The sequence below is a fragment of the Larimichthys crocea genome, chromosome XIII, assembly GCF_000972845.2.
Source record: "Larimichthys crocea isolate SSNF chromosome XIII, L_crocea_2.0, whole genome shotgun sequence".
NCBI classification, from domain to species: Eukaryota; Metazoa; Chordata; class Actinopteri; family Sciaenidae; genus Larimichthys; species Larimichthys crocea.
In genome coordinates this window covers 39,165,303-39,183,305 of record NC_040023.1, presented here as the reverse complement: position 1 = coordinate 39,183,305, position 18,003 = coordinate 39,165,303, and the positions used below count along the sequence as shown (strand labels likewise).

The 18,003-nt window shown below is 43.0% G+C and overlaps 2 protein-coding genes across 4 annotated transcripts; both read left to right on the top strand.

Annotated features, from left to right (window-relative positions):
- The first annotated feature begins 1,547 nt into the window (after window positions 1-1,547).
- matn1 (matrilin 1) lies at window positions 1,548-8,896 on the top strand. 2 transcript variants are annotated; one of them, XM_019264222.2, is made up of 11 exons: window positions 1,548-1,700; window positions 3,266-3,426; window positions 4,780-4,964; window positions 5,056-5,220; window positions 5,309-5,531; window positions 6,410-6,532; window positions 6,683-6,855; window positions 6,942-7,173; window positions 7,259-7,411; window positions 7,502-7,582; window positions 7,704-8,896. In XM_019264222.2, exons 2-11 carry the CDS (start codon window positions 3,330-3,332, stop codon window positions 7,751-7,753), a joined length of 1,482 nt encoding a protein of 493 aa, XP_019119767.1. In that variant the 5' UTR covers window positions 1,548-1,700; window positions 3,266-3,329; the 3' UTR covers window positions 7,754-8,896. The 2 variants fall into 2 exon arrangements, with proteins under 2 accessions (XP_019119767.1, XP_019119768.1); XM_019264223.2 differs by lacking the exons at window positions 1,548-1,700; window positions 6,410-6,532 and having other exon boundaries at window positions 1,795-3,426.
- Window positions 8,897-9,089: 193 nt separating this feature from the next.
- Window positions 9,090-17,885, top strand: sesn2 (sestrin 2). Of its 2 annotated transcripts, none has more exons than XM_010734795.3 (11): window positions 9,090-9,902; window positions 10,873-10,938; window positions 11,559-11,747; window positions 13,711-13,893; window positions 15,009-15,236; window positions 15,473-15,611; window positions 15,703-15,818; window positions 15,962-16,045; window positions 16,669-16,775; window positions 16,869-17,013; window positions 17,283-17,885. In XM_010734795.3, the coding sequence occupies exons 1-11, from the start codon at window positions 9,573-9,575 to the stop codon at window positions 17,367-17,369; spliced, it is 1,674 nt and encodes a 557-aa protein (XP_010733097.2). In that variant the 5' UTR covers window positions 9,090-9,572; the 3' UTR covers window positions 17,370-17,885. The 2 variants fall into 2 exon arrangements, with proteins under 2 accessions (XP_010733097.2, XP_010733099.2); XM_010734797.3 differs by lacking the exon at window positions 9,090-9,902 and adding an exon at window positions 10,186-10,341.
- Window positions 17,886-18,003: the final 118 nt, after the last annotated feature.

The window sequence follows — 18,003 nt, the reverse complement described above, 5'->3', positions numbered from 1 at the left end:
GCAAACAAACTTGTATTGGGTTTGCAAAAAAACAGGGAACTTGAGGCAGAGTGGCTTAGAAAAAACAACAGCTTATTTGATAAAATTAATAGGCTTACCTATTCAAATGTATAAAAATGAAGACAAACAGTCGAAGGTCCAGATTTGACAGAGATAAAATATCTCTCCTAACCATGTTGATAGTAAACAAACATTCTCTGGAGGTGTTATTATTTGATTGTGGCCTTGTATAAAAATGCCCAATGGTATGCAGTGTGGCTGACATGGAGGAATCTGTTTGTTTTAGACTTGTTTCCATTTACTCTAAGGGTCTGGCTGTACTATTGTGATGAGTATTCTCCAAATTAAGCTCCCTGAGGTGACTTGGCTCTTGGCAGTGAACCTGGACTTACAGGAACAGTTCCTTTTTCCGTAAAAAAGCAAATATGCCATGTCTTTATATTAGATTTCTATTTTGCTGCTGGGAAGGAAATAGATGAGGAGAAGGGGGAAAAATAAACTCAAAAAAATAACAGCATGTGGTGTTATTGTAAATATGTTACTATAATCAAGTGAGTGGCTGCTGAGTGAAGCGATTGGATTAGTGCAGAAAATGATGATAGTAATCAATAGGTTTTGATAATTGATGAATCGAGGGCTGCAATGAACGGTATTTTACATTATTGATTAATACAGCTATGGCAATCATTTTCTTCATACATTGATAAATAGTTTGAGCTATAAAATGTCAATATTTGTCTTCAAATTGATTTCTTTCTCCAACCAGTACTCTAAAGTCATCCAATGTATTATGACAGAGAAGAAGAAGAAAATCAATGAAGAAATTAACTTTTTAGAACTGGAACCACTAAATTTTATGAAAATTATTTTAGGATTTATTGGCAGAATATGGCAAAAAAAAATATGCATAGCTATGTTTATGTGTATGTTTAATCATCTGAAAATAAGAGAATTGTGCGTCTGAAAATGAGACATTTATATCTTACAGACACAGCGGGTCCACTTTCACAGAGTCCGCCATGACCCAGCATGTTTCTACAGTAGCCCAGAACAGACAAATCACACACAGGCTGTAGACGGTCCATTTCACATTTTTTTGTTGTTGTGAGTTTGCTGTCAACTGAAGTTTTTTCTACATGCTTGGAGAGGAGCTTGAGGCAAGCGGTATTCCGTTGGTTGCGAGATTCATCATCACTCATCATCATACATGCTGGCCCTTTGAAGGAAATTAATATGTATTAATTTTCTAATAATCAATTGTTTCAACAGTCACTTATACAAGCTTTTCAAACGTGAGGCTGTGATGCTTTTCTCTGTTTAATTATCATAAAATAAATATATATTTGGGTTTTGGACTGTTGGTCAAACAAATCAAGACATTTAAAGATGTCTTGTTGGACTCTTTTTTGTTTGTTTCTGACACTTGAGTAAATGATCGTTTGAAAAATAATGACAACAAATTCAGTTGCAGCCCTACGTTAAAGCTGTAAGCTACAAAGTAAATAGCTGAGGTTATATTGGAGCCTTCTGTTATTATGATAGCATGTTGAATACACGGAGCAGATCATTTTTTATCCGTTCAGACACATTTCAGGCATTTTTCTTAACTCCTACGTCTCCACAGTGCTCTGTTAGTGTGTACGCAGGATAAAAAATGACTGAGTTTCATGCGAAATACTTCTCAGATCTGATGGATGTAGGTAAGGCTCATCCAGCTACCTGCTTATGTTTGTGTTTGTCCTGCCTGCCAAGCAGACGGTTACATAACCTGTATATGTGTGTGTGTGTGTTTGTGAATCTACTGTATATGTCTGTGTGTTTGCACGAATATGTGTACGTGCAAGTCTGTTATGTCTTCGTTCATAAGCCAAATAGCCTATTCCCAGAGATGATGCGCTGTCCAGGAATAACATCTCGAAATCTTTCATCTCCAACCAATCACCACCATAACACACACACTGTTGATTTTACAGCTTGTTCAGTTCAGTAGGAAATATGTCTGGCTAGTTACTGTACAGCATGAGCCCCAACTGCTCTTCCCCTCCCAGACTACCCCCTCAATTGCGGCTTGTTCAGGGCGAGTGTGTGGATGGAAGTGTGTGTGTGTATGTGGAGGTGGAGGAAGGGGAGGTGTAGAGGAATGCAGGGTTGGGTCGGGTGGAGTGGGATGTCGGAGGGAAAAGAGGGGTCTCTGTGGGTCTGTATGTGGACTCTATGGAGAGATTAAAGATGTGTATGTTAGTGCATTGATGAAAGTGTGTTTTCCTTCTGTGTTTACTTCACTGGGGCCCGCTCCCTACCCTGACAGTGGAGAGGAGAGTAATGGAGAAAAAGGCGGGAAGAGGAGTCAGGGTTAAAAGGAGGAAATCGGTTTATTTTTTTCTGGTTTCTGGTTCAATCAGGGAATCTTTGCCTTCTATTTGCATGTTTGAGTGTCTGTTATGTGGTAAATCTGATCTAAAAATATATTAAAGTCAAATATGAGGCTTTAAGAATCCACAGAAATGCAATATAGGGTGAGGGGAAAAAAAGATGCAGGTGAGAAAATAACCAAAGAAGTGACCGAAAAACACCAAAATGTTACGTATAAGTCAGGAGCAGCAAACTGAACTGAGCTGAACCAGGAATCGTCATGTATACCTCAGGTTATACAGAAATGCATGCTTATGCAAAAATGCACACACACATCCCGTCTTGCAGAGCAGCGGGAACACTGTAGGCTGTGTACGGCGGCTCTCCTTCACTTCCGCACCATAAATGTGTGTTTGCTATACGAGGGAACACGGGGAGAAAAGAGGAATTCATGTTGGTGTTTATTTGAGCTTTGGCCAAATCCAACCTGGGGCGGCTGAGTCGGCGCACGTACTACGCCAAACCCCAGCCGCTCCTGTACCCCCAGACACACGCACGTACTGTACACACTCAGGTACTGGAGCGCACACACACCACAAATTTTTACTTCCCCCTCACACACACACATACACATACCTGTCCATCCTAGCCATATCAAGGTGTGTTTGTCTTTCCCTGCCCACCATTTTAGGTCCTCCCTGAGCAGGTATTTCCCTCTCTTTCCCACAGACACACACACACATTTACACACACACACACACACTCTGAAGCAATAGAGGGGGGCTGTCTGTGGGCTGACTGTGTTGCATTGATAACCTGCCGCTCAGAGTCACTCAGTCTCACTTTGTGGCTGTCCACCCTGCCTGGAACTCGCTTCGCCCTGCTCTCTCTCCTTTCTGGCTTCTCACTCTAGGACCGTCTGCGGACGTGCTTAGACTCCCACGTATACTCGTCACCCCTCTCCGGTCGCTGTCACCATGACGCCTACCCCGATGCTGTTCCTGCTGCTGCTCGGCCTCATAGGGGCTCAAGCCACCACCACCACCGTGGACCTCCGCACGGCTGCTGCCATGGGTAAGAAAGATGACCTTTAACCCTTAAAGCTGATCCTAACTCCTGTGGAGGACTTGGATGATGTGATACCTGACATCTAACGCTGTTTTTACACTACTTGGAACTGTAAACCTCTGATTAGACAAAATGTAAAAAAAAAAAAGGACTGTATACAGAAGTCAATTTTGGAGGGATATTCCCCTAAAACCCTTTTTGTCTTGCTAGTAATTTTAATTCGGGTTATCCTTCTGGTCTGAATTCTTGTCTTAAACAATCATGGTGGTATGATGTGTGTGAACTGGGTACATGTGGTATAAACTCATACAGAACCGAAGAAGACGAATGAAAAAAGTCCAGTAATAATTTCAATATTGTGATTATTTAATTAAAAAGAGTGATTAGTATTAGTCAGCCAGTATTAAAGACAGAAGTGGTTTTTTGTGGTGTTGCTGGTGGTTGAATGATGGCACAGTTTGGATGACTGCTTCAGGAGTGAGTGTGGTACGATGGACACACTGTGTGTGTGTGTGTGTGTGTGTGTGTGCGTGTGTGTGTGTGTGTGTGTGGGTGAGTGAGTGAGTGAGTGATGGAGAAGTCGGTAGGAGGAAAAACTGGAAGGAGGGAGAGAGGTGAAGGGTGAGAAGGGAGATCGGTGATATGAAAAGTTTAGACGTTAGAAGTTTTAGCGACGGTTAATTTAACAAGGCCGCAGATGTCAGTGAAAACCCAACACATCCTCCCTGCTGTGAACACTCCACCTTTATCATTTTTAATATTACCAGTCTGGTTGTGACTGCTAATAATAAAAATGATAAAGGTGCAGTGAAAAACAGTTTTCTGTCTTCATATGCAAAACGTAACGCTCAAAATTAAAGCCCATCAAACAAATGTTTGCATTAATATACTAATTATTTTAACAAAAACTTAGTGTTCACTTTTTTATGATTGTTCTTAACTTTAAACCACCTCACAGTCTTCAGGTGTCAGTCTAATGATATTTTATTTATATTTTTTATATTAATTGGAGAAATAAATGTAATTATTATTAAATATTAAAGGTGGCTTCTCATTTGATCTTTCTCTTTCCTTCATCCTTGTTTTTCTCCTTGCATTTCTCCATCTCTCCCTCCACCCTCACCTTTCTCCACCTCTGTTGCCTCCCTGCATCCTGTTTTTCTGTTTCCTCCCACTTTCTCACCAGCCTCCTCTCAATACCTCCGTTCTTCCCATGTCCCCTCCACCCCCCCAACCCCGTTTCTCCCTTCTTCATCAAGTCTTCTTTATTCGTCTACATTTCCGGATAATTTTATGGATGTACCTATACTATTAGGGTATGAAAACATAATCATCTTCTTTGTTTTCCCTCATGTGTAGCGGCAGGTTTGTGCAAAACTCGCCCTACAGACATCGTGTTCATCATCGACAGCAGTCGCAGCGTTCGCCCATCAGAGTTTGAGCAGGTCAAGGTCTTCCTGGCTAAGGTCATCGAGGGGTTGGATGTTGGACCCAATGCCACCCGTGTGGGAGTTGTCAACTACGCCAGCCGTGTCAAGAATGAGGTATGGGCCTCAGCCAGCCTTCAGAAGCACTCAGCAAAGTTTTTTATTTATTTGACAAACTAACACTGACCTTGTTATCATTTAATTGTAGGTGTCTCTGAAGACACACAAAACCAAGGCTGGATTGATTAAGGCCGTGACAAAGATCGAGCCACTGTCCACTGGAACTATGACTGGTCTGGCTATCCAGTTTTCCCTGAACGTGGCCTTCAGCGAGGCTGAGGGCGCTCGTGTCAAATCTCCTGACATCAGCAAGGTCAGACACACATTTAAACATGAAATTCACCATTTTAAATAATTATGGTCCTGAATTTTTATCTAATTTTGCTCCTCTCTGTCCTCAGGTTGCCATTATCGTAACAGACGGGCGTCCCCAGGACAGTGTGAAGGATGTGGCTCAGCGTGCTCGTGATGCAGGCATTGAGATTTTTGCCATCGGCGTGGGACGTGTGGACATGAGCACCCTGAAGCAGATGGCCAGTGATCCTCTGGATGACCATGTAGACTACGTGGAGAGCTACAGCGTCATCGAGAAGCTCACCAAGAAGTTCCAGGAGGCCTTCTGCGGTAAGATTGGGAGGAGGTAAAGGGAAGAGGAAGTGTGGGGAGAAGAAGGAAAGATGAGGGGGCAGAAGCAGAAAATAGACAGAGATGGTAGAAAATACTTAGTGTTCATCCACCACCTTCATGCCTGTGGAGAGAGCTGTCTGCTGCCCCCCTATACTGAGGGTAAGGTGTCAGGACTGTCAACTTTTCGTTCCAATATATTGTCTCCTCCCCTTTGTCCTCTCCCTCCCTCAACCAGACTACAGTACATTTATTCAGATGTATAAACTCATGAAATATTCCCAGGGTGCGAGGGCATGAGGGCAGGAACAACCTTTTGGAACGAAATTTGCTCCTGTTCTTCAGTCAACTCTCACATAACCTAGAGGCGAGACTGATTTCCCTGTAATTACCGATCCATTAGTGGCAATCATTAAACTTCTAATTAGTGATGCCCTTTGGCGCTCCCAGTCTGCAGCAGTTTTGACTGCTGTCAGTTTGCAGCAGCCAATCTTCGCTGTAGATATTTTCATCCAAGGGCAGAGCTGCATGATCGCAGTGTTGGATTGTTATTGGACGAGCCTGTGCCTCACATTTAGAAACTGATCTTGTTCATTTCGAGGCCTCTCCAATCTTTTCCACCTGTTTTTGTTTTAAAGATCCACTGGATTCATGCGTCATCTTAAAAAAAAAAAACTAAAAATAAACTGTTCAGGTCAACTGCAGGTGATCACAGTGGATCGTTAAAAAAATATATCCATCCTAGATTAAACTGACATAGTTTCATTCTCTCCTCCTAACCCCAACCAACCACCCACCCCCTCCTCTGTGTGTGTATGTACCTCAACATATATTCAACTGTGTGTACGTGTGTGTTCTGCATGCACACACACACACAGTGTCGGACCTGTGCGCCACTGGGGATCATGACTGCGAGCAGGTATGCATCAGCAGCCCCGGATCATACAAGTGTGCCTGCAAAGATGGCTTTACCCTCATGGACGATGGTCGCAGCTGCAGTGGTGAGTGAATGTGTGTGTGTGTATATGTGTGTGTGTGTGTGTGTGTGTGTGTGTGTGTGTGTGTGTGTGTGTATGAATGAAGGTATTTGTCCAAGTGCGGTCGCTGTGCTCCCAGAGTAACATGCTCTGTTGTGTGTCCGACATCACCAGCTTGCAGCAACTCAGCGACAGATGTGGTGTTCCTGATCGATGGCTCCAAGAGCGTCCGTCCTGAGAACTTTGAGCTGGTCAAGAAGTGGATCAACCAGATCGTAGACAAACTGGATGTTTCTGATGCCAAGGCTCACGTTGGACTGGTGCAGTACTCCAGCTCAGTCAGACAGGTACGGGTCAGCATTAGGCATTCAGGGTCGCTCAGTACTTCCTTCCTTCTCTTGTTTATCAACATGTTTCCATCTCCATCCTGCAGGAGTTCCCCCTGGGCCGCTACAACAACAAGAAAGACCTGAAGGATGCTGTGAAGAAGATGGCCTACATGGAGAGGGGAACCATGACAGGTCAGGCTCTCCGCTATCTGACAGACAACAGCTTCAGCCCTGGTCAGGGTGCCCGGCCCGGAGTCGCCAAGGTGGGCATCGTCTTTACAGACGGACGCAGCCAGGACTACATTGGAGACGCCGCCAAGAAGGCAAAGGAGCACGGTGAGAGGATGAATCACTTCTTGATGCTAAATAAAACCTATTTTTAACCAGTAAGATGAGGTAAACCTGTATGTGTGTGTCACAGGTTACAAGATGTATGCTGTCGGAGTGGGCAACGCAGTGGAGGATGAGCTGAAAGAGATTGCCTCTGAGCCAACCGGAGAGCACTACTTCTACACCGCAGACTTCAAGACTATGACCCAGATCGCCAAGAAGCTGCAAATTAACATCTGTCAAGGTCACACATGATGATTCAGTACAGACTAAATATTTGCATACTCAAATATGCTGATGCTCAAATCTTAACTTGTGCTTTCTGTCCTCACAGAGGAGGACCCCTGCGAATGCGACTCCCTCGTAAAGTTCCAAAAGAAAGTAGAAGATGCCCTACAGGCACTAACAAAAAAATATATCCTTTACTTCATGTGAGGCAGTCTGAGAATATGATGTTGGGAGGGAGGGTTTAATGTCGTTATCACATTTTTCTGTCTTGTTTATCTTCATCGTTGCTGTCCTTGACAGAATCTTACTAGAGAGTATGTCGAAGAGGATCGCCTTGCTGGAGAACAAAATCGTCTGAGGGCACACACCCCACTCCTCCTTATTCTGCACACACACACACACACACACACACACACACACACACACACAAACAACTTTTACTTCCTGTAAAATACTGAAGAGGAACCCGTGTGTGTGAGAACCCTTACCTCTGCTTGTATTCTGAGCTCTCCCAAACCACCCCTGCCCTCCCCTCCTCTCTTGGTCTTACCTCTTCCACCCTTGGGTCTCCTGGGACACGAAGCGCCGGTTGCCATGGGGACCACGCCTTTGTGTGTGTATGTACGTGCGCTCCGACGGTCATCCTCCATAGCCAGCCTGTGTGTTTGTTAATAAAAGTCTTCCCTCATAGGGAAACGGTATACTGAACGGTTTTTCTTTGTTGCTGCCACAAACCCCATAGAGTCCACCTTGTCATGTCAAATGGAGCAGCACATCACCCTCACCTGTCTGATTATATCTGTCACTGTCATCTTCCCCTCTCTCTCTCCTCTCATGTCTTCATCTTTCTTCTCTTACCCCCACACAAGGGTATCTAATATTATATATGGTATATATACTGTATATATACACAGGTAAATTAATATAAGATATATGTCTGATAAGCAGGGTGCACCAGTGATGTTTTTTTTTATTTTCCTAAATAAAGGTGAACCAGGAAGTACATATTATAAGCTGTGAAACAATTGTATGCCAGATTAATATTACAGACACAAATACACAACAGAGAAATTCTTACTGACTTATTACTTTTACACAGTTGTAGTTAATATAATATATAAAAAGTGCACAGACTGTTACTCTTTGGCTCTAAAATGTGGGGCTCCGAGGACCACAAGGACTTGACAGGTGCCCACAGCAAAATGGTCTTTGACGTTTAATTTAAACTGTGCTTCAGACCTACAGCTTTAGTGTAATTCTACATAAAGTGTTTGAATTTTACAACATCATAAATGCATGAATTTGCTATAAAATTGAGGCCAGAGCAAAGTTGAAGTCATTCGGCCTTAGGCAGAGGTAAGTATGATGATATTTGCCTCTAGTATTGATTTTATAATTGATTAATGGGCAGTCATGTGAACTTGCATTATCAGAAAGTAATATAAATATGACATGTTTCTATATTTCATTATTATTTTTCCTATTTTCTTTAAGTGTTCAATACATTCTGAGCCCCCATAACAGTTTACAAACAAGCAAAATACAAATATATAAACAGTGGGAGCTAAAATAAAAAGATGTAAACAGAAATCAGCACTCTATTTGTAATGTTTTTAATAAAAGTTAAAGGTAGTTTGATGCGTACACATAGTAAATCATTGTAAATAACACATTATTTGTGCAGACTGTTTATTAGCGAGAGAACACGTCACGGTGACGTAGCTCTGACCAGCTGGAGGAGACCTCAGAGTAAAGTGTGGAACTTCTCCTCGGTGCCTCATGAAACACGAGTTTAACCTCCAGTCAGCCTGCGCTCTGCTCTGGCGGTCCGGTCCGAACACAAGCCACCGGCCCGCGGCTGTTTCGTCGCCGAGTCGTCCTGAAAATACGCCACCGAAACAGTTTGCAGCATCTGCTAACAGCTGCTAGGCTAACCTCGGCGAGCTAACCGGCAAGCTGGTAGCCGGGCAGCGGCAGGAGGAGGCTCTGAAGGCGGCCCCGCGGTGTTAATGATTTGCGGGACAAATGATTGCGCAGTGACCGGGAGACGAGGCAACGGACACTTAACGGATCGGGCGGTTAGGAGGACAAACGGTCAACGGTTAGGTTAGCGCTCCAGCTAACCGTAGCTAGCATTAGGTGATTCAACCCCAGGTGCGTCAGGACCGACACAGGAGATGGCCAGTAACCCCGCGGCAGGCGTCACCTGCCAGGCTAACGGAGGGAAAGTGTCCGGTTCTGGTCGCTCACGTCGCCACCGGTCTGAGTCAGAGTCCGACGTTGGCCCGACTGTTAAAAGCTTATCGCGGCTGTGCAGCAGGGACGAGGACGAGCGAGCGGCGGCTCTGGAGGAGCTGAGCCAGGGGGTTGTGTCGACTTTGGGACTGGACCGACGGGGCTCTGCCCGGCTGGGTAAAGACACACTCCTGCATCTGCTGCGGCTGTCCCGGTCGTGCCCGTTGGAGGATGTACGAGGGAGAGCAACCAAGCTGCTGCGAACCGCTCAGGTAATGTTTGCACAGTAGATACCCCAAAATCACACTTTTAATAGTGCGGAGGACCATTTAACTTCTTATTATGTAACCCGAAGATATTGGGCGGATAATTGACTGATGGTGCAGCTAATGAGCCACGGTTATCGAGACAAAGTGGCGTTTTCTATCAGATTTCTACATATTTCATCAGACGTTGGACTGCAGGAGGTGATGCAACTCCGCTGCGGTGTGCACAAACAAGCAGGCAGGACACGCCCCCTCCCGGTGCCCTGAAAAAACAAAGTACACACACACACACACACACACACACACACACACACACACACGGGTCCTGTCACAGCCCACTGTAGCTTCTAGATAAAAAGTGAGAGCGAGAGTGGCGCACATTCAGTCTGTTTTCTCTGCTGGAAATAACAAGCGTCGACTTGTGGTGGGTCTGCTGCCGATCATGGTGAGTTCAAGGCCCGCTTTGCTTATAGGTTTTATGGACTGCATGTCATGAAACGGGTCTCTCCGGTTACAAGTACAGCTTCTACAGTCTGAGTATGTCTAGTTCAAGTTTAAGGGTGTTAAAGCTGCCTGCAGATTTCCTCTTAATCTTCAAATAATCTTTATTTTATGTGTTTTTAAGAGAAAACATGCAGTTGATTCATTGGCTCCAAGCAACATTTTGCACATTTTCATGTAAAGCTTAAACAGTCAGTCAATTTAATCATCTTGTTGTTTAAAAGAATAATAAACAACCTTTTTATTGTTTTGTTTTTCATTTGTTATGCTAAAATGCCAAACATTCCTCCCACCTCGTCCCAGCCTCTCAGATGTGTGAAGTTCCTGCTTTTCTTTTGTCTCCTGTGATCAGGCGATTTGATGAAATTATCCTCCTGGGCTTTGGGGAGATTGTGACGAGCACTTTTCACTGTTTTCTGAACATAATCAGAAATAAATTAATCATGTCTTCTTGTCTTCTTTTTTTTTCTGCTAGGAACAAGGAGTTGAAGTCCCTCGGGCTCTGGCAACAGGTCCAAGTGCCTTTATCCATGCAAAACAGGTGTGTATGACTTGTTTTTAAAAGTATATATATTCACTGATATTAAGGGGGTTGAGTTATTAAATATATTAACTTCTACATTTCATTCCCATTATTGGAAATACATGTTAAATACTGTGATCTTTTTTTCGATTATATATCATGAGGCACGGGGCAGTGTATGTATGTATCGTGTTGATCACCAGCATTTTATTTATTGCTTTATAATGTTTAATTATTAAACTGCTCCAATTAGAGATGAGGTTAACGAGCTGATGTCAGTGTGGCACACGGCTAGTCTAAATGTCTAAAAGATTTTATCGAGCACGTTGGTATCACGATAAACCGTTAAATCAGTGCACTAGGGAAGGTTGCTAGAAATGTCAGTGCTAACTTTTCTTCTGCAATACCGGTGCTTGTTGCTTCATGTCATCAAGAGAGGCAACACTAGACTTGTGTTGCTAAAGCTGAGGTCTGAAAATGCTGATTTCATACGTGACTCACGTTTCAAGTCGAGTTCCGCACTGGAGAAAGTGGGAGTGTTATTTCAGACTGTAAGACTATTACTGTCAAAGTGAAATATGTTGTCGTCAGCGAATTAATTCAGTTTTCAACATGTATTTTGTCTCTCTCCCCTTCAGATGTTGAAAGAAGGGCCAGACCAGGACATCCTTATCGAATCTTTTCTTTCGTTGGGTCGAGTGGACCACGTCACTATGGTGATGGCGCTGCACCCTGCTTACCTCAGCTGCTTCCTGAGAACCCAGCATGCTTTATTGGAACTGGACGGCCCCTTGCCTCGTCACTGGAGACATTACATTGCCGTTACGGTAAGAAAACCACACAAATACAACTAGCATCACAAATGTATTTTTAGGCTCTCTCTGCTCTGCCTCTCTCAGGCGATGCAAAACAGTTTGGTCAAATATTGTTAGGGTCATGTCCCCACAGTTCATACACAAACCAACACTTTTGAGTTGAACTATAATAGCTACGTGATTATGACCGTGATTCATGCACATCCAGAGGTGTGTGGACACGGGAGGCCAGGGTCATCAGTTCTGAAGATGATCTAAAGCCTTGTGTGATTTGTCGATAACAGACTCATACTGTTACTTCTTTAGAATTAACATTTCACATTACTCAGCACTCTAATAAACATTAACTTCCTCTAATTCATGTGTCATATGCAACATCTGGTGTGTCAGTCATGTGATCCCACAAAGCGCTGCTCGATTGGTTGCCTGTCCTGTCCTCGATGTCTGGACATTGCAGTTTTTTATATGAATTTTTCAGAATTGCATTTTTTTAAATCTGAGCAACCCGAATCTATATTTTTGAAATTATGAAACTCGAAGTTTAGGATCTTATTTTGTCAACAATGGGGGGGAAAAAAGTCCAAACTGAGCTTTTGAAATTGCAAGTAAAGACATTTTACATTTTAATTTTAAAGACCAGAACAAAGATAAAAATATTAGAAAATACAAATATACAACAAATATTTAAATGCTATAAATTTAGAGCTGTGTAAATATAACTGCTAAATATTCAGTGGCTGATGGGTTGAAATACTTTCATCCCTAATGACGGCTCTAAAGCCTGCAGCTGGTGTGTGAAAATCTACACGTACAGTGAGTCTATACTGTTAAAGTTAGGCTAGATGTTTCATGACTAATAAACATGAAACATCTAGCCTAGTCATGTCCGACCTCCAGCTATTATTTTCTCATGTTATGACTGAGTCATAAAAACCTGAGGAGGTGTTTTATGATTTCTTTTTTTTTCCATACGCACATAGATACTTTTGTCTGTGAGGTGATACGTTATTTCTGCCTCCCCTGGTAGTCGGACAAAAGCAGTATTACAGTAAAATATTTCTTTTTACAGCTTTTATAGCTTTTACAGTCCCCATCAGTTCAGCTGTAGTGAACAATAAATAACCCATTCAGACTGGCTCATTGGCCGAAGAGGTCCTGAGTGAAGTGACATAACTCCACTTCTGCTTTTTTAAATTTTATTTCCAACAGAGCATTTCTCAATGACATAGCTGGATGGACACAGCTGCAGCTCATAAAATTAATGGAGTTTAGTCTGATTTAGCTCTGCCAGTTACACAGTGATGACCTTCCTATCAAACTTCTTGTTGGTTTTAATAGATGCAGCTGTGACACTTGACAAGCAAACATCGATTGTTACAGCTACACGTTACACAGTATGGGCAGTTTACTTTATGATTTAGATGTGGCATCATGAGTCTCTGTGTCAGAATTGTGTCACAGCACATGAAAACAAAATCTGCAGGGATCCCATTCAACGTTTGGAGTGGTTAAAGATTATTGTTTAATGAGTCAGGAAATAAGATGTCAAAATACTGAAAAAATAACTTGGAAGAAGGAGAAAGAGGACAGATGCAAAACAGATTTGGCAGGTCATTCTCTTCTTGAGGGTTATCCAGCTACTGTATCATAGCGAGCCACTAACGGGTCTGCCAAAGACCGTGGTCCTCATAAACATTTAATGACTCTCATCGCTCATATATATATATATATATATATATATATATATATATATATATATATATATATATATATTAAAAAATCACATTAGCTGCCCTTTCAGTTCAGAAATGCCATTCATTAGACTCAGAATTATCTCCTGGAGGAGAAGTTTAGTTGCATTGCTTTAACCTCCGAGCCCTTTTGAGCACAGCCGGTTTTTATGCATTATGTAGTCGCTGCACTCTTTTGTTTTGAATGGACACTGTGCCACGTTTGTTTCCTGATGCTTTCGCAGGCTGCAGCTCGACACCACTGCTCGTACCTGGTGCAGCAGCACAGCGCCGGCTTCCTGGAGGCAGGAGGGGAGGAGAGCTGGCTTAGCGGCCTCGAGCACGCTCCCACCAAACTCCGCAGCTTGCAAACACTCAACAAGCTGCTGGCACACAGACCCTGGCTCATCACACAGCAGCACATCGAGGTCAGACACAACACCCACTCACTCACTCAGTCTCTGACTCTCCTGCTCTGTTTGGTTCACAGTCTGTCATCTTATTATAATAATAATGATAATCATTTAATACACTGGATTTCTGACTTGGGCTTTATCTGAAATTGCTTCCTCATTAACTCACTCTGTACTCCCTCAATAGTTTAATCTTTAGCATGCAGTATAAATAATATTTTGGACTATTGAATCATCAGGTGTAGTTTTGCCTTTCTGAAATGTTTTGGTACTTTTTGACAGCTCCGCATGTTGGATAAATTTACCCAGCTGAGCTTAAACGTCACATATAATCATACTGAAATGTTTTCTAAGCTCTTACAGTCAATAAGTAGTAATGATAATAATCATGACAAAAATAGGAGTGATATAAGGAAGTGAAAAAAGTATTCCTAAGGTGCAGTCACAGGCAGTGTCCTCATTTACGAGTCTCATGGCATGAGGGTAGAAACTCAAAATGCAGACATGGAAATAAAATGGCGAACAGAAGTGCACAGTTAATGGTGAGCCATTGTAACCAGTGTGAGCTGTACTGTACTGCAGAACCGGACTGCTGTCGGGCAAAGAAAGTTTTCCTCTTGTGGAAGCAAAGTTTAAAAAACTTAACATTGTGAAGTTCAGCCTGTCTCCGTATTCATTGGTTGTTCAGTCCACAGCCACAGCTATGCTATGGGCTTAATGGGACTGTATGTAGGAACAGTGGTGCAGTATGGGTGCCGGTTAGGGTTTGCAGTCTGTAGATCTTTGCTGCACGTCGTCTTCCTTCTCTCTCTACCCACTTCCCTGTCACTTTCCAGCTGTCACTATCGAAAATAAAGAAGTGGTGCACAGCTAAATGCTAATGTCAGTATGTTAATTTGGCCGCTGTGACAATCTTGGTATTTAATGCTTATTATCATAGTTTCGTGTGTTTGCCCACTACAGTTGCTCATTAGCACTGAACATAAAGTACAGCTGAGGCTGATGGGAAAAGGATCACAGTCCATCCTGAGGGGAACATGAATGCCTGTAGATTTCAAATGTGGCAGCTCCCAACCAGCTAACATTGTCTTCCAACAAGCCTCCTAAAAATGAGACTTTACTCCCTGCAGGAGCTGGTTTGTCCCGGAGCAGAGCCTCGCTGGTCACTGGCTGAACTCATCCATGCTGTGGTCCTGATGGCACAGGCTCACTCACTCTGCTCTTTTGTGTGGGGCTGCGGATTAAACCCCGAACCCGACCACATCGGTGGTTATACCTTTCAACCTCCATCACCTGGTCACCTTCCTCGTAGCCCTCACAGCCCTCATAGCCCCGCTTCTGAGGATTGCAGGCAAGAGGTGAGTCTCAAGGTTGTTTTTCTCCACAGGTCTGACAGGTAAAGACTTGTAAATATTGTCAACAGGACGATGACAAAAAGGCAATTAAGAAATAAGTTTATTCAGGTTTCGCTTTACTTGCCATACCGGTTTAGTAACAGCAACGACTGGCACAATTCACATTGTTGATTCAGTATTATACTAAGTATAGCACTAAGTAAGCTCCTCAAGGCTTTTCTGTTTTGCCACTCCTTCAGTTGGTTGACGGAGCAATGGAGGTGGAGGTGTTGATGAAGAGGATGGTGGAGCTGCAGCAGCAGCAGGAGGAGGAGGAGTGCACACAGGAGGAGATGGTTACTCGTTTTGAGAGGGAAAGAAGCGAGAGCATACCGACAGGTACGAGCCATGCCTGTGTGTTCTAGCAATCACTCATCACTCACTCGGTCGACATTTATTCACTCGCTGCTTCCTCTTTGTTGTTTTTCAGCGGTGGTGCGCGGAGCACCGCCTGACTTGGTTCTGCGCCTGGTGGAAGATCCAGAGTTCAGATACGAGGACTTTGCCCCCAGAGGAGAGCAGTCACCACCCACAATGAGAGCCCAGGTAGTTTGGAGCATATCTGTGTGTTCACGTCGATTTATATTTTTAGACACACATTCCCAAGTTACGTCTTCATACTGTTTACGGTGTGCAGCCTGTTAAATGTTTGAAGTTTCACAGACCTGAATTTGTTGACGTGTGTGCAGGACTATTCATGGGAGGACCACGGCTTCTCTCTGGTCAACAGACTACTGCCAGACATGGGCCAGCTCCTAGATGAAAAATTCCAGGTAGCCTCACCTGTAACCTAGTAGAAGTACACTAATAATAACCACCAATAAACTGATTAAAAACTGTCTGGGAGACTGATGTGTAGATAAAGTTCCAGGGAGTTTAAGTGAGAGATACACTTACCTGGAAACTGCTTAATGTCAGGAAAATACGTGATTAATGACTATAAGTGTATTTTGAACAGTAGTTTACAAGCTAAGGCTGGGAAATAAAAATAATGCTATTTAAAATGATGTTTATTTCTCAGCCTACTATAATCTTTGTGTTTTTAGTTGGTGGATAAAGTCAAATGCTGGGCAGTTTTATCTCTTGAGGCCTCAAAGTCTGAGAGTCTTAACTGCTCACACCTTCATAAACTGTAACAAGGAGTCTCAAGTAGACATTGCTTTGTTTTAAGGGGTGACAAGCAAAAAAAAACTTGTGAAGAATTGTTGCGTAGCTGTCTACGCCCAAGAAAGAGATCAGCAGTAGGAGGTCAAAATGATGACATTCAGGGGGAAAAAACCTGATGATGAAATTATTCGTCGGCCTCTTGTTGTGTCTGCAGAATGCTGTATACATTAATTTATGAGTAGAGAACAGATTGAGCATAATTTAATGAGATGAAGTTGTGTTTTTGCAGGTGGTGAGCAACTTGACCTACAACAGGATGGCCATGCACGAAGGCGTCGACACTCACACTCTGAGAAAAGCTCTGTGGAACTACATCCACTGTCTGTACGGGATACGGTCAGTCTCTCATGTTTCTCACAAGTTAGAAATCATCATCTAAGTTTGAAATGAGCACGCGTCACAAACTGTGTTATCGTTGCGCCTCTGCAGCTACGACGATTACGACTACGGCGGTGTGAACGTGCTGTTGGAGCGCTCTCTGAAGGTGTTTGTTAAAACCATGGCCTGTCACCCCGAGCAGACCACAGCACGCATCTACCACGCCTTCTGGAGACACTTCAGACACTCTGAAAAGGTACGAACGAGTTCAAACGCCACCTGAGCCGGCCTCTTCAGCCACAATAAATTAATCATTTGACATTTTAACACACAGTCGCTCTTTTGCACTCTCTCAACAAAGCATGAATCCTTTTGACATTTCAGTGCCACGTCACGTTTTCCTTCCTTTTTTTTTTTAAATGTCATGAGAGAAGGAAGCATTACAGACAGCAGTAGCAACATCGTAATCTGAAAGTAATGACGTGCTTATTTATTTTTTATTTTTTCCATTTTTCATTTTTGCAGGTTCATGCAAACCTGATAGTGATGGAAGCCCGGCTACAGGCAGCCCTTCTTTACACATTACGAGCCATCACACATTACATGAGATGACACGATCACTCACACCCCTTCGGCAGATGCTGAGCCAGCTGTGACCTACCACAGCCCAATGCATAACACAACACAGACAATCTTTTGCACACTCACACTCACACACACACACACACACACACACACACACTACAGTGAATGTCTGTATATGCATATCTTATGTTTCAGTGTTAATGTTCTGATGCTGCTTTGCGCCTGGGATATATGATATTTAAAATGTTACTTATTTTGCACTGAAGATTTTTCAGGTTTTGTTTCCCCTACTTGAGCCTCAGATGTTATTCTAAATATCTTGCACACATTTCTGTCCCACACACACACACACACACACACACACACACAGACATCTACATACTCATGTGATACATATCGTAGTAAATCATCATGATTCAAGTTCTTTTGCATTATTATTTGACATGTTTGTTCAGGTTCAATATCTGTCACACACAGATAACCGCTGTTCACCACACCATGACTACTCATGCATCAGTCCTCTGTGTCTGCAGCACACAGAAGCTGAGATGAAAAATAAGAAACAGACAAAATAACTTGTATTTTTACAATAAAAGGTTATCTTGTTATCAAAATTCCAACAGTGTTTGTCTGAATGTATCCTGTCTCTTAAATGTTGTAC

Excerpts from the sequence above, each read along its gene's own strand:
- matn1 (XM_019264222.2), top strand. The coding sequence starts at position 3,330 with ATGACGCCTACCCCGATGCTGTTCCTGCTGCTGCTCGGCCTCATAGGG. Across the intron at positions 3,427-4,779 it reads CCGCACGGCTGCTGCCATGG|CGGCAGGTTTGTGCAAAACT; the intron begins GTAAGAAAGATG and ends CCTCATGTGTAG. Across the intron at positions 4,965-5,055 it reads CCAGCCGTGTCAAGAATGAG|GTGTCTCTGAAGACACACAA; the intron begins GTATGGGCCTCA and ends ATTTAATTGTAG.
- sesn2 (XM_010734795.3), top strand. The coding sequence starts at position 9,573 with ATGGCCAGTAACCCCGCGGCAGGCGTCACCTGCCAGGCTAACGGAGGG. Across the intron at positions 13,894-15,008 it reads TCACACAGCAGCACATCGAG|GAGCTGGTTTGTCCCGGAGC; the intron begins GTCAGACACAAC and ends TACTCCCTGCAG. Across the intron at positions 16,046-16,668 it reads TCCTAGATGAAAAATTCCAG|GTGGTGAGCAACTTGACCTA; the intron begins GTAGCCTCACCT and ends GTGTTTTTGCAG.